General features: G+C 52.9%; 4 protein-coding genes across 4 annotated transcripts; 1 reads left to right on the forward strand and 3 right to left on the reverse strand.

Annotated features, from left to right (window-relative positions):
* Positions 1 to 1796: 1796 nt before the first annotated feature.
* On the reverse strand, positions 1797 to 4541 carry MFIFM68171_04687 (uncharacterized protein; the record flags this gene model as incomplete). Its single annotated transcript, XM_071060107.1, has 1 exon — positions 1797 to 4541. One exon carries the CDS (start codon positions 4539 to 4541, stop codon positions 1797 to 1799), a length of 2745 nt encoding a protein of 914 aa, XP_070916208.1.
* A 2165-nt stretch (positions 4542 to 6706) lies between these two features.
* On the forward strand, positions 6707 to 8629 carry MFIFM68171_04688 (uncharacterized protein; the record flags this gene model as incomplete). The annotated part of the gene is made up of 3 exons (XM_071060108.1): positions 6707 to 7241; positions 7323 to 8279; positions 8361 to 8629. 3 exons carry the CDS (start codon positions 6707 to 6709, stop codon positions 8627 to 8629), a joined length of 1761 nt encoding a protein of 586 aa, XP_070916209.1.
* A 330-nt stretch (positions 8630 to 8959) lies between these two features.
* MFIFM68171_04689 (uncharacterized protein) lies at positions 8960 to 9793 on the reverse strand (the record flags this gene model as incomplete). Its single annotated transcript, XM_071060109.1, has 2 exons — positions 8960 to 9601; positions 9719 to 9793. The coding sequence occupies 2 exons, from the start codon at positions 9791 to 9793 to the stop codon at positions 8960 to 8962; spliced, it is 717 nt and encodes a 238-aa protein (XP_070916210.1).
* A 1970-nt stretch (positions 9794 to 11763) lies between these two features.
* On the reverse strand, positions 11764 to 14038 carry MFIFM68171_04690 (uncharacterized protein; the record flags this gene model as incomplete). The annotated part of the gene is made up of 3 exons (XM_071060110.1): positions 11764 to 11852; positions 11914 to 13623; positions 13834 to 14038. The coding sequence occupies 3 exons, from the start codon at positions 14036 to 14038 to the stop codon at positions 11764 to 11766; spliced, it is 2004 nt and encodes a 667-aa protein (XP_070916211.1).
* Positions 14039 to 15112: the final 1074 nt, after the last annotated feature.

Raw genomic sequence — 15112 nt, forward strand, 5'->3', positions numbered from 1 at the left:
GCTTGTCAAAAAGCTTTGTCATTTGCCGCTAACAGAATCTGTATTAGCCTATGAAGCAGCTGGTGCCTGGAAGCGGGGAGTACCAGCGTTGTGAGCGCTTGGCATAAATATCTCCAGTGGCAATCATGTACCCTTGCTGATATTTGACCGTCTTAGACGAAACGATGTTTGAGAAGGGATGGCTAGATAATAAGAAGACTGCCCGTGTAACGCAAATTTACATCACCGGCAAGGATGACTTGCTCAATTCGACCCGGGGTCAGAACTTCGGCAGAGCCATGTAAGTGCGAAACTAATACTGATACTTGTTGGTGATAATCCTGGTGCTAATTAAATGTCAAAACAAACAAAAAAAAGGGGACGAAACGGCGATGGGCGCTTTGGAACGCGCTTCCACGGGACCCAGCGTGCGTGCTACATTGGAGAGAACGGCGGCACGTTGGTCAGCTGCGACAAGGATGACTGCTATCTTTGCAGAGTTCTCAAAGAATCCTTTAGGACTGACTATGCCCGTAAGACTTGCCATGATGTTTGACGTATGTGATGACAAAGGTTGACAAATAACGTTCATGGTTACAGGCTCTCCTGGCGACAGCCCGCTCTTCGGGCCTGGAATTTACAGCTCCGTGTCGTCTTCGAGTAGGTTTCTCTCTCTCTCTCTCTCTCTCTCTCTCTCTCTCTCTCTCTCTTCGATCCACACAACGCCCCTTTTTATCCCCTTTCTATTCCTTTTTTTTCCTCCCTATTTCATGGTTTCCTTTCAGGTGTTAGCAGTATAGAGCGTTAACATATCACAGAGGCCGACTGTTATGCTCGCAACCATCGAATCCGTTCCAAAAAACACGCTATTCTCATCTGCCGCGTCCTCACTAGTCGACCTCAGATGCTAGATGAGCCAGAATACGACCGGACCTGTACCGATTCGGGCTATAACTGTGTACGTTAGCTAAAGCCAACTGCCTTTGCACTAAACAAAGAACCTTTATTAATACTCAGTTTCGAATCGCAGGTCGAAGCAGTGCTTTCTCGGGACGGAGGTTGTGTCAATTACCCTGAGACAGTCGTGTATCGCGATGACTACATTGTCCCTGTCGGCATGATCATATATACGCGGGAAGGGTGGTCGCAGAGGTACTAAACACTACCTCCTGGGATGGGAACTTGGATGGAGGGGATGAAATTGGATATCAGACCTCACAGCTGAGATGTGATATCGATCTACGTCTATATGTCTAGAAAGCGCAGTCTACCCGTGCACATCAATGTCTACCGACAAAACTACAATGTAATTTGAAACGCATAACCTTCCGCATCCCTGTTACGTCGCTGCTTCTCGATAATCTCAACGGCTTGTCAGAAGGTAGTGCCAATGGTTCGCAGCGCCCGCTGCTCAACACGGGAGGCGAGGTGTTAGGGAACAATACCCTGTTGTGATCAGTTGCCCGACCATTTTGAGACGGGTACCAGCGGTCAAACCCAAGGTGGGAGCAGCGCATATGCTACTACGGCAATTCAGCTGAAAAGGGCCATGACAAACAAGTTGAAGGATCGCTAGAGAAGAACCGTTCTCGGTTGGCCTTACGTTGATTACGACTGAATCTTCTAAATATTCTTAACATTGTTGAGATTACTAGTTATTACTTTCGCCACGCTCGGTACTACAGGTTACATGCGGACTTTTGAAGATGTATGCCCAGAGAAAATTTCTTGCCTGTTTCTAGGCTGAATGAAAACTTTAGCACTTTGTAAAAATGTGAACAGAAAACGGCTGCAACTTTATTTCTCGTACACCAGTTTCAGATACTGTCTCCGGCATAAGCTAGGTTCTGGATACTAGCAAGCCCATATTGAGCGAAGTCGTTTGTGCTCAACCAGGTAGCCTCGTCCACCGGGTGGACAACAGCGCTACCTCCGATGCGCACCGACGTGAATCGTTGGGTGTCCCGGAGGCCGTCGTTGCGGTAGTCTGTCCAGGCGCGGGCAGCGACAGTTTTATTGTTCTGGGTGGCGGCATAGAAAGCAGAGAGACGCGAGTGGCCCTGCCGGAGGCTGACGCCGCTGAAACTCGTGCCGTAACGCGCCCGTTGCTCGGCGGCGGTTCCGAGGTAGTAGTAGGTGTAGTCCAACCAAGCCTCTCTGAAGCCCGCAGGGACATCATCACCCCAATACTCAAGAAGCTCCGAGATGACTTCGGGCATACCGAAAACGGCGTTGAGGTGAGAAATTGAAACAACGCCCTTGTTCTCCGGATCTGTTGGCGGAGGCTGAAGCGTGCCGTTCTCGATAAAGTACGAGCCGGAGCCGGTAACGAATCCATTCTTGAGCTTAGCAATACCAGCGGCAGTGCCAGTAAGCTTTCTTCTGGCCTCTTCCCAGCGCGGACCGCGGCGTTCCCACTCAATGAGCCATCCGGCCGCCAACGCAGCCCAGTCAGTCCCCAAACCAAAGGTGACGGGAGCACCAGGGGAAGGCTTCCAACCGTCCGTTCGTACCTTTCTAACGGGATCGAGTATTCCGTAAGTCTTGTCCGCGTCCAGGGTATGCTCGAGGAGCTCGCCCGTCCGCTCGTCACCACCCGAGATGTAGAAGAAATACTTCCGGTATTGAGGTTGCGAAATTCGAGCTTGCTTCGCGCTATCAGACCAATGCGTCACTCCGTGCCTGGTTCCAAGTCCTTTCCAGTCACCGATATGATAGGAATCGACTTCTCCCGTGTGTCGGGTCATGGCTTCGGCGAAGCGGTAGACGTCGGCGCGGCCGGTGCGGAGGAAATATTGCCAGATAAACAAGTCAGGCGACAACTCGGAGTTATCCCAGGCGTAGCCTCCAATGTCGTATCGCCACTGGTGCCGGTCACTGTCGTACGTGTGCATAACATCGCCGTGGTCGAGGAATCCGTACCATCGACGGTCCTCAACTTCCTTCTGATAGTGCTTCACAAGGAAATCGAGATTGCTCTCAATCTTGGCCTTGGCGGGGCTAGAGGTATCGGGAAGCCCCCAGTAAGACCCAAGAGCCTTCGTCTCCTTGATGTACTCGGGCTTGGCAACTAGCACAGGGGGTTCCTGCGCGTGTGCATTCAGCGCGGCCAGGGTATCGCTGGATGGGGTGCTCTCAAAAGCGTACAGAAAGACTTCGTTGGTTCGAGAAATGCCGTAAGGTGTGTCGAAATTCTCCTCGTAATCCTCGTATGTGATCTCGAGGGCATCGAGCTGCTTTGCGTAGGTATCCTGACCCAGCCCATCGTGGTAACCACGAAGGTCAAGAGGAGCGGCATCAGGGCTGTACAACCAGAGAGTGATCTGACCCTCGTCGGACCCAGCATTGGCAATGTCAAGGCCAGTAGGATAACGCTTCCAGAAGTCTCGCAGAGCGACAGCCAGACCACCCTGGGTAGCACCGCCCAAATAGGCAAGACCGCTGGATCGGGTGCCACCAGGGATGTTAATCCAGCTCCGACCTGCCCCAGTCCTCTTCTTGAGAGTGAAACCATCGGGAGAAAGCTGGCTCAGGCTGTAGTCGTTCCAGACGGGGATCCAGTGAAGACGGGTGGCAACTCTAGTGTCCCAAGTCGATTCAGAGGGAAGAACCTTGCCCCCAACCTGAGCGGTCCTGACGGTAGCGCCAGGGTCGCGACGGAGACCCGTAATGCCTTTGACGGCCTCGTTCAAAAAACCACCATCGGTGCCGGCGAGGCGGACGTGACGGTTGTACAACTCCTCTCCTTTAAGCGGAACCTGAAACCGAATACCCAGACCAGAGATGAAGTCCTTGTCGTGTTGGCCGTCGAAAGTAATGCTGTGTACCAGCCGAATGGCGTCAGAGTCGGCGTAAAGGTAGAAGCGCACAACAAATGGCAACCAGTCCACGTGATCAGCACCTTGGGTGGTCGTGTGCTTGCCACGGACCGTGACGAGAGCACGAACTGAGTTGTCCGTGCTGACGGTCACTTCTTCAATATTGCTCTCGAAGTTGAAACGGTCAATCGCCGTATCCGTGCGGTCATCGGCGGTTCCTGGGATATTGTTCTGACTGTAGAGCACTAATCTGCCGTCTTTTGCTACCGTCTTCCCGCCGGCAGTTTTGATTGAGCTGACAATGTGACGGCCCTGCTTGGGGAATGAGATGGCGACCTTGCCGGTGTCGACGGTTACCTCATTGTCACTGTCCTTCAGCGACAGGTTTGTAGTTTGGCGCTTGTCCCTGCCCCTGGTGACTGGCGTGGCTAAAATGGTGTACTCGTCGGCGACGTTGTCAGTCTTGGGGATCGCATGTGCTGACCACTTGATGGAGCCGTCGCGCCAATAGCCGGTGACCCAAGACTGAAGAGGGGTCTGTCCGTCCGAGAGCTTGAAGTCGACTTCGTTGGGTTGGTATTTTCCTTGCGGCCAGGGCAAGCCAAAGGTAGTACCGAGGTTCTGAGATGGAGGATCGCCAATCCAGCTGACCTTGACGCTGCTGGAGGAGATGTTTGCCTGAGCGGCAGCACCTCCGGCTCCGATGGCGCCCATGAGGGCAAGGAGGTGAGAAACTCGGGCCATTTGAGGCACAGAATCGAAAAGATTCAGGATTGGCTTGCTTGCCCTCAATGGCATACACTCTGCATTGTGAATAGACGGCCGAGTTGGTTATAATTGGAGACTGCGATTCGCCAACATTGCCCGAAGCCCCATCCTCTCGGGCGACGATGATGCGAGCTACCGGTCGTCCGCAAACGCTCGACAAGCTGCGCTATCGCTAGTAGGGTAACATCAGTGCATCTGCCCTGGCATTGACCCCAGTATCTGCAATATCATGATTGGCGCGGGTTAGTAGCTGGTAAATGCAGATGCGGGGGATCTTTGGCGGACAGCGGACATCCATGCAATAGTTTTTGCGTCGGGTGAACATGGGCGGGAGAGGAATAATACCCGAGCAGAGGAAACACAGGTCTTTATAGCATGCCTGTGGGGCTCGCGACGGAGAAATTCAGACGACAGACACGTCGACATTGGAAACGGAACATGTCGATTAGAGAGAGGTCCAACAAAGGAGATGCATTCGCTATTGGCATTCTCACAGACGCGCTGCTGTCCCACAATGCTATGTCAGTTGCCGCAATGATACGCACACTTAACGGGCACGCCAGGGGAGTAGTATGTGATAGTCACACCCTAGATGCACTATGCGGAGAAGTTGACGTGATGGCGAAAAGATGAAAAGAGCGCAATGAAAGCCGGCATGGCAGCTATCGCCAAGCGAGGGCCATGCTAGCCGTGAGAGAACCGTACACATCACTGGCTCAGCCTTCCAAGGCGAGGTGTAGAAGAAAATGTAGAATCTGCTCAACGCTTGAAATATTAAAGGGGCCGATTTAGATCAGCAGAGACTCGAGACATGTTTTCTCTCAGCATTTATGGCCACCAAATTCGGCGGCTTGCGAGGTCGTAGGTGGTACTAATTTAGAAAATGAGCATCAGGTATCTACCTACCTAATTATCACGCCCTCACTTCATCGTGCTGGGATTGGGATATGAAACTGAAATCTCCACACCCTCTCTACAAGCCTAATGCCGACACAAGCCTGACTAAAACCGTTCCAAGAGGGGGAACAGGGAACTGGATGTGGTCCGCGTCTAATATAAATATGTGGTAAGAAATGCTGAGACACAAACCTCGGAAAGGGACAGGGGGATTAAGTAAATCCATGGTACTACATGGCGTATTCTAACAGGATTGACTCGGCGAGTCAGGGTCGGTGCTAGACTCGAGCTAGGGCTTAACATGCGATATCGGGGTAACGCCTGTTCAAGGTAGACGGGTGCGTACTGAAACCCATCCATGTTGGTCGCAATGATCTCCAAGAGGCCGGAAATGACGCTCTTATCGTCCTTGAAGTGCCTTTCTGACATTCTCTAGTGATACGCTCGAGAGCGTGATCAACATGGTGCGGGCAACTTCGCAAATAGCCGGGCGCGGAGAGTGTTGTTCAAACAGGGCGTCGTGCCAAGGATTGAGGTTGTAAGAACCGATCGCAGCTTCTAATTAATACTAGATAGTGATACTCTGGATATCTCGGGTCTATCAGGGAGCCTGGACTCCACTGTTGACTTTCTTCTGGGGAACACTGACCTGCGCAATCCTTGTTAGTTAGTTCCTCTACAAGCTGGTTGTGAGCTCTATCGAAACCTTCAACAGTTCGGATTCGGCTTTGCAGTCCTAAGGTGGTTAGGTTGTCAAGGCCAGATCGGAGAGTAGTAAGACTGCCTCGGCTTGTATCCTTTGTCCCTCCATCTTCTTCCAGTTCAATTAGTGAACGGGGAGTATCAGTTTTGGAAACCTGAGGGGGCGGTCGGATTTCCTCCTTTCCTCGATACCGTAGTAGGAGTACTGGATAGGTACTCTCTGAAGCCCATAACATAGGATTTCATAATACGAGTGGAAAAGTGGGGGCGTTAGAGTTGGTTCTTGACCCCGCCACCAACACCAAGGTACTGTACCTGACGTTAATTACCTTAAGCAAGTAAGGTAGGTAATTACCATAACCCCCCTTTCAGCGCAGCACAAGAGTGAACACACTCAATGCCTGGGCTTTAAACCCCTCTAGAGCGTGTTACCGTTTTTCAAGAGCTTTCTTTTCAGAAAGCCGCAACCTCTAGACAGCCTCCTTCGGCGTGTCGCGTACTGTAATTACCACGCGTCACATTTTGCACCCAGACAGCCCCCAATGCAAAGCGCGTTTGCATACCAGCCTTTGCCGCCAAAATCAATTCGAGTCATCAGGCTGCGACCAGCACATCATCCCGAAGACCCTTTGAGATGCACAATCAACATTGTTTCTCTCGGCCGTGCAGCAACCCAGTCGTACGAAGCCCTCTCGTATGTTTGGGGCGAGCCGACTCGGCAATGGCCGTTAGAATGCGACGGCAAGGAGCTTCTGGTCACTAGGAGCTGCCATGACGCACTCGTGCATCTGCGGCGGCGGTTCACGTCCAGGGTCCTGTGGATTGACGCCATCTGCATAAACCAGGGCGATGATGATGAGGCCGTCACCGAACGGAATGGCCAGGTCGCCATGATGGGCGAGATATATCTGAAAGCAGCACGCGTCTTGGTGTGGCTGCCACCAGCGAGAGAATCCACTCCGACCCTTTTCCGCTATCTTCGGACTGCCCGTTTTTTCAACATCATCGAGAATGATTACCCAAGGCTCGGAGACATTTTGTACTACGTAGTTACAAGACACTTTGACATCCGGCATGGTCTGTACGCTCCCCGTGCTGTGGCCGTGCCCTACATCGCTCTAAGAAGCAATGAATACTTACTCATGCATCTCTTCATAGGGTCGCTAATTAAAAACAGAGGCCCGCAGTTACAGGAGTGTTTTGCAGCTATCCTCGACAACCCTTGGTTCGAAAGAGTTTGGACCATGCAAGAAGTTGCCTTTGCACGCGAGTGCGTGATTTATCAGGGCCATTCAAAGCTGGGTTGGGAGTCGTTCTGCGCAGCGTACATGACCATCCCGCAACTGTGGAATAGCAGTCGCCCAAGACGCGAGTTGGTTCTTCCGCGCTGGAGGTTATACCTGGCACTGCGGGGGAACAGTCTCGAAGCGATCCCACCGGCTCGTTTCGAGGGCGACACACAAAAGGAGTTCGAGCTCCAACTACTAGGCGAGCTCCGCAACTTGAAAGCAACTGTTCCTCAGGACAGAGTATACTCATTATACGCTGTCTTCCAGGCCATGGGCCTCTACATGCCGGCTCCAGATTACAAGAAGGACATTTTCACCGTCTTCGAGGAAGCGACAATCGCATACATTCGAGGCCGCCAGAACTTGGACATCATCGCAGCCACCCCGCCTCCTGCAGAAGGGTCTGGATTCCCCTCGTGGGTTCCGGACTGGCTAACACCAGGCAGCAATAGCGACATGTTGATTTGGAAGATAGCGCAGTTTGAAGCGAAGCGTCCCACCATCACGCTTTCCCTCACCGAGAACACGGGGAATGGCAAGCTGGGCGTGATGGGAAGGAAGATCGGGAGAATAACGAAGCGGATCCGCTGTCCTCTCCTAGGGGACTCCGCACTTGCCAGGGACCAGGCCTACCAGGAGTTTATCTCGGCCTGCTTCGATTGGCGCCGCTTGTTGGACAGCCTTGTCGCATATCCATCAGGCAAAGATCCCAAGGATCTCGAACGCACACTCCTTCGACCTTACCACCATGCCGTCGCGAATGGTGCGCTTGAGCTTTGGTGGCGCTGGTTTTTGCAAGGATGCGGTACGCCACCTCCCAAGGACGGTAAATTACTTTTAGGTACTCCTAGGTGTAAACGTGCCGAGTTATTATATTAGCCTTGCTGACCACCGTACAACTCAACAGATCCTACACTCGACGTCATGATGGAGAAGCGCAAGCGCGCGGGCAAATGGTTAGTCTTCTGCCTGGATAGTGGGTATTATGGCACAACACACCATCTTTGTCAGGTGGGTGACGAAGTGTCACTTTTGGGGTCGCTTAATCCACTTGTTCTCCGGCGGCAGAAAGAGGCTCGCCAGTTCAGGATCGTAACGCCGGCGTATTGTGAGGGGGCGATGAATGGCGATGTGCAATCTCGGGCGGAAGAGTTGGAGGAAATCATCCTGGTCTGACGCAAGAGCGGCTCAGGATATGTGATTATGCTGATACGTGAGGACTAAGGCATGATTCATGAGGGACTTCCGCTTTATTATATAACGATTGTTCAGTGAAAAATGAAAGGATCTGCGTGTACTTGCGAGCGGGAATTGCAAGCTTCGACAATGACACGAGGCGAGCAAGCAGTTTCTTAAGTGGTTGTTAAGACCGCCGAGAGCAGCAACTCGCGCGCCCCGATGAACTTCGATTCCGTTGGGCCAAAGGGCCGAACACGTCTATAATTTGCCGCACTGTTTTCCTGGAACATGGACTTGCCAGAAATCCTTTGTTGATTCTCAGCATTGTCATTTCGTCCTAGCCATTTCTTCCTCTACTTTCTCCCGCGCTCCTTGTTCCCAGTCATCCCAGCACAAGCCCAGCACAACCGTATCTCTCCCAAGATCGCCCTCTGGACTTCCGGGAGGCAAGGACCGGCCATTCCCAATCTTACTGTTCTTGGTTCCTTGGGGGAAGACAAAGTGCCATCGCAGGACGGCTTCCCGCCGAAAGCACAATCTCTCGGCAACGCGGATCGAGGCAACATTCATGGTGCTCGTCTGCCATTCCACGCGACGCAAACCCATGCCACCGCTCTGGACACTGCTCAAAGCAAATTTTAGCATCAGGCCCACAGCATTGGTGGTGACATGAGTGCGGTGATACGGCGGCAGGACCACGATGCCGCCGATCTCGGTTGACAGATGGGTGGTGGACGTCCGTAAGTACGACATCATGCCTGCTAACTCGCCCTCGTCGTCCTCCGCCGAGGGCGGCCGGGTCTTGTCGATGACGGCGAATGTAATCCATCCAGGAACTTCTTGTGGCCATTTCATGAGGAACTGCGAGACGAAGTCGGACTTGGTTGCAAATGGCCCCAGCGGCATGTGCGCGTACAGTTCCGGATGAGGAGCGGATCCGGCGACGAAGGCTTCAGCGTGGCGTTCCGGCTGAGTGACTAGTAGTCAGCACCTGGCTCGCACGACTCCTCTTGTAGCAGCTCTCGACCATCTATCATGACTCTATACAGGGAGAGAGGTGGGTGGGAAGCGGAAGGGAAGGCAGACGAGGAAGGGGGTCAGTTTGACTCTGTCATTGGCGATCTGGTCGATAGGGAAGCAAAAGTTGCCGGCTCGGGACATGGTATCCAATATAAGAGCTTCCGTGCGGTTGAAATATTCACGACAGGCTTGCCTAATTAAAGTTGTGGACTGCATGGGTTGGGTTATGTTGGTGCGGAGTGCCAGAGCTACCTGACACCGCCTAGCGTCCAATAACGCCGAGCTCGCGGGCTAATTACGGCGGTTCGGTTTTACGCGGGGTTATGTAGGGAATTTATCGGGGGCGAATCGCACTTACGCATCGCTCAACCAACCCAGCTTCGGCTCATCGGTGCTGCTAGCATCCCAAACCTCAAGCGCGCTGCCACCTCTGGTAAGGGGGGTGAGGTCCCGCTAGGCGAACTACGTACACCCGAACAACCACAACCACCATAGCCAAGTTGAAGATCCTTATTTGAAGATAGAAATTACCCATGCCTAAGACCAGATTGCGCCGGCGAAGGCCTAAAGCTTAGAAGAGAAGATAGAAAGTAAAAGCTTGGTTTGCGTTCTGGGTGTACCTGGGAGACCGATTATACTCAAGTTCTCCGTCATCTTTCAGTGCCTCTCCTCCGGCAGATACTTCGTGAGGATAGCATGTGCGTAGGGGGGTTTGGGATACGAGTCGGGGGAGGCTAGCGGAGGGGTATGATTCTGGCGGGATGTCTCAGCGGTGATAGAGTGATTGGTTTTTGTTGTGGAGTGCATAAAGGGGTCGTGGTTGAAGTACCTGATGTGAAGATCTTGCGCCTATGACATGACCGGATATACCTTAGCTACTTTCCCCGTGTCAACATCCATGCGGCCGAAACGTAACGGACGGCGTGATGTGTATCTAAGCTAGACCCATACCGCCATACGCTCTTTAACTTGTCAGATTAGATACACCCACTCCCACGTCAATCCGTTCCCACTGTTGCTCCCACATACATAAATGTCTCCACAAAGCAACCCGACCCCAACCCTTTCCACAACCCCATCACCATGCCTCCTGACGAGCATCACATAATGAAAATCACCCAGCCCGCTCCTAGTCTCATGATTTTCCCTTTGACAACCATATTTTTCAGTACCAAGCAGCTCCAAGTTCATTTTCAGCATAGAATTCGAGAGCACAAGAACTGTTATCCTTGCAGGCAACTGCGTTCCCAACTCATGCTCAAGCTGATCGGTTACTAGACCGTGCCCGTAGATCTTGCCATGCCGCTGGCATTTGAGATAGACTACCCGAACAATTCCGGGATCCGGTAGACCGGTTATGTCCAAACCGTGGGCCTCGTCGAGCACGATATCATCAGCCACCAAGGCGGTAAATGCGAGGTAGTCCTGGTTGGGCGCGGCTGGTTTCGGTAGCCGCGTGGGCTTGGGCAAGAGGCTGCGGGGATTTGGTTGCTGAGAGCTGGGCATGTGCGGGTATCTCGTCTGTGTGTGATTCGAGGTTAATGGGCGGCCCATGGAATCGATCATTGTGGTAGAGACGGGTACGGCCTTGTCGGGTTTGTTATTTTGTTCGGGGGCCGTCAGCCAGGAGTATGCTGGTTTATCACCGCTCCGGAGGAGCGTTGTACTACTCCCTGGCTTGCCGTCGTGCCATTCGATATAAGTGTCGTTGGTGTACCAGCGTTTGTTGTCGGCCAACGCAGCAGGGATGAACGGATGCGGACGCTCAGAAGGCGCTGAAGATAGTATTACCTGCCCCGTCCAACCTGCCCAAGAGAAACTCGGAAACCCGGGTCTCCTAGTAGTTAAGCGCCTTGGGGCCCATAATAGAGACGAATCAAGACGTTCTATGGGCATGCCGAAGAAGAAATGAAGCCCCTTCTTCTCCTCAAGTTGAGCCTGGAGACCCTGGAATGCTCTGAGGATATCTGACGAAACGGAAAGGAGGCGCTTCTGGTAGGCCTGGACGAGACGCTCCCAAGTCTCACCGGGCCCGTAAGACCTTCCAATCAGTTTCCCAAAGTACGCAGTTGCCGATGTGCTTGCGCCTGCCCGTTGAAGAATGGAAGTGATTACATTAGGCCTTCTCGCACAAAAGTCTTCCCGACACATTCGTCGCTCGCATTGGAAGTAGACAAGTTCGTCGAGAAAGATGAACCTCCTACGAGATAGGAGGATCTCCTGAAATGTCCAAGCGCGGGTTTCATAAACAGTTTGCTCACGCTTGGACTCAAGGTCGGGAAGGACTGCGAGTTTGACGTCTGGTGCAAGCTGTTCGATATGTTGTCCAGGTGTCCTCGATCCAGGTCTGACCCCCGGCAGTCCGCTCGCAGAGCTGTCACCTGCTGCAGCAATAATGGTGAAGATGGAAATTCCGTAAATCATATCCATCTTGTCGATCAGCGACACTACCGACTCGGGGTCATCCTGGACAATGCACAGGGCGTCTACCCAGAGATATCTCTGCCCCATTTGCCGTGTGAAGTCCATTGCGTCTGTGATGGTTCGTGGAAGTTCCGCTTTGATACTCCCCAGGTACCCCTTTCGTTCCAATAGGTGTATATTGGACTTTAAGGCTCGGAATTGTTTGGCCTGGCCCCAAACATAACTCAGCGCCACGAAGCGGGAGCGGAACGATACTTTCGCAATGCATTGGTCAAGCACGTCGATGACTCTGAAATTGGCAAGCTCCGAGCCAGAGAGGCGGGGCGAGTCGCCGTGACAATCCCATCCATGGTATTCCTCACATTGCCTCAGCCATTTCCTGAAGAGTAAAATCGGAAGCGTCGTGTTGGCAATCAGCCTGTGGGCAGTGAATGGCGAGAAAGGATGGCATTCGGATAGCAGGGCCATGGGCTGGCCTTTTGTTTTCCCATGCTCGGCAGTAAGGTATCTGCCCTGTACTTGCCAGCGTTCACGGTTCCAGCCGAATCCGTGCCATGACAGAACCACCTGGTCGTCGTTTGGATCATCTTCATTGTTATTATCAATATATCCGAAGCCCGTATTATCATCATAGCGGATGGCGCCATTCCCGGCGTGCGGTCGTTTCCTTGTCTCCTGGAGTGATCGGACGGCCAAACGGCACAACGGACAAGCCTTCCTGCTCTTGACCTCCTCAAGCGGCCCAAGGCGCCCGTCCCAGTTGGCGGCGGCATCAAATGCGGCATTTTCAACTTTAGCAATGGGGCGGTCATGGTAGCCTATCTCAAATAGAGTTTTGCGTAACTGGTGGTGGGCATCGTGGAAGCCGCGGTCCCTCTGGTAACAAGCTGTACAGATATCGTGCTGGCCATTCCTGCATGTCTTGCATCGGTACGACACACAGGGTGCTTTAAACTTGGTGTTGCATACATCACACCGGAAACTGAAAAAATGGCCGGACGCAATGGTTGGTCGATCAGCAAGGTCATTGCCTTCCTCCTCGCAATTGTCATCCACAAAGTCGGTACGGGTCAGGCCAAGGCGGCAGCACGTCCAGCAAAGTTCTGATGTGGTTATGGCAGTAATGGATGTGCTGTTCGCAGCGTCTGAACGCCAATAAGCGCCCTTCTCAATCGATGACGGAGGGGCATAAGTCCTCGCGTAAACCGTACTCAGTACTTCGGCCGGGTCAAACTTGGGCAGGTTTTCCTTTACGGTCTCTGACGTCTCGTCGCCATTGAATAGCTCGTCCTCGTCGATCACATTCGTGAAAGGGATCCAAGGATCCGCTTCTTTGTATCTTGTAAGCCGCGTTCCGGCGAACCAGTTTCTGTCTTTTTCGGCGTCACTCGACTCGATTACTGGGATCCCCGACGCGGTTGTAGGATGTCGATCGCCCCCTGGGGTGATCGAGAAGGAGAAGTCGTGGGCCGTGGCTCCCAGCCATACGGTAAGCACGCCGTCGAGGGACTTGTACCGGCATACCGCCTGATTTTGATTCCCAGTTACTGGAAGCAGTCGAATCCGAGTGCCTCGGAGAACCAACTCCCTCTCCTTCGAGCCGGGCCGTAACTCCTGAACGCAAGGGTGTCCATTTCCGAGGGATGTGCGTTGTCTTTGGTGTAACCCTACCCAATGCCCCAAACTTTGCTCGTCCAGGTACACTGAAAATGGAAGTGCTGTTTTCGGAGGCCTGTGAGCTCCAATGATAAACACACCTGAGCCTCCATCTCCTGGAAGGAAGCGGGCTCTCCGGGGAAGGGCAACCTCTGGGAGTGTAATGGCATCCTCAAGAACCGAAATGCCCTCATGCTTAACGCCCGAGCCGTTATCGACACTTTTAGTGTCCTCAATGTTCTTGATGCCCGATTTTCGCATGTGCGGGCCAGAGAGCTGAGCCAACTCCAATTGGAAGAGCTTCATACGACGCTGAACTATGGTGACATATGCATATCCGTGAGTCCAGGTTACAGAAAAAAGAGAGTCCGAGACAGAATCAAGACGAGTATAGAAACTAGATGATAGCTTGGCCGAGACAGGCGACGTAGAGATTGAGCTTAGGTCCGAGTCCAAAGCGTAGCAAGCGTAAACAACGGCCGCCGGAACTCCCCGTTCACAGGTGTCAGCCATATTGGCTGGAGCAATAAGAGCAATGGTGTACAGGAAGCGACCGCAGGATGAGAACTGCAGGCTGAAGCCCAAGCACCGTGGAGCATGGGGAGCTGAAGGCACTATATTGATGAAAGTGTCAGTATACGTGCTCTCCGGCCAGGCCAGTCGTGATCTTAACAAGACATACCTTCATGACGCCAACCCGGTTCACGACGTACAAAATGCGAACCATTTGTGTAGTTGGCGAACAGAAGTCGGTTTCCACCGAGATACCAGGCCAGGATCGGGGCTGTAGGGTGCAGCGCTGGCGGCGACATTGTTGTTGGGTGACCACGATCCTGCGTGAAACGGTATATGGGGGCCTCGCAGCCGGAATACTTGTCAAAAACTAGCAGCTCCAATTGCGTCCCTGGATCCCGTACAGTGACCATCTTTGCAACGGGGCATACCGGGTCCGGACAATCCGCCATCTTATGTTTCTCGTCGTTACACCAACGGCCCCTCTCCCGACAACCTGTACAAATGCTGAAGCTTCCGCCGTCACAGATATGGCAGAAGAGGTGACCGACTGTTTCCCTTCTACAGAGGTTGCATGTGCTTAGAACGCCTGAATGGGAATTATCCAGTTCGTCGTTGTCTGAATCGGCTCCCTGTTGTTCGATATCGGAATCGAGGTTAAGAGAGTGGATTGACTCGACCTCGTTGAGATCCCAATTCTCATAATTAGCAACACTCCCAGCGCTGACCGGAGAGCGAGAGATCGGGCTAAAATCGACTTCCACTCCGGCACCCTCTGAGTCCGACATTAAGAAGCCTTCTCCTACTTCGGGCCCGACTTCGTCATCACTCAAAAACACTTCGCTGCCGTGCCGAGGCTCGAGGTTC

Source organism: Madurella fahalii, assembly GCF_045866475.1.
Source record: "Madurella fahalii IFM 68171 DNA, scaffold_2, whole genome shotgun sequence".
NCBI classification, from domain to species: domain Eukaryota; kingdom Fungi; phylum Ascomycota; class Sordariomycetes; order Sordariales; genus Madurella; species Madurella fahalii.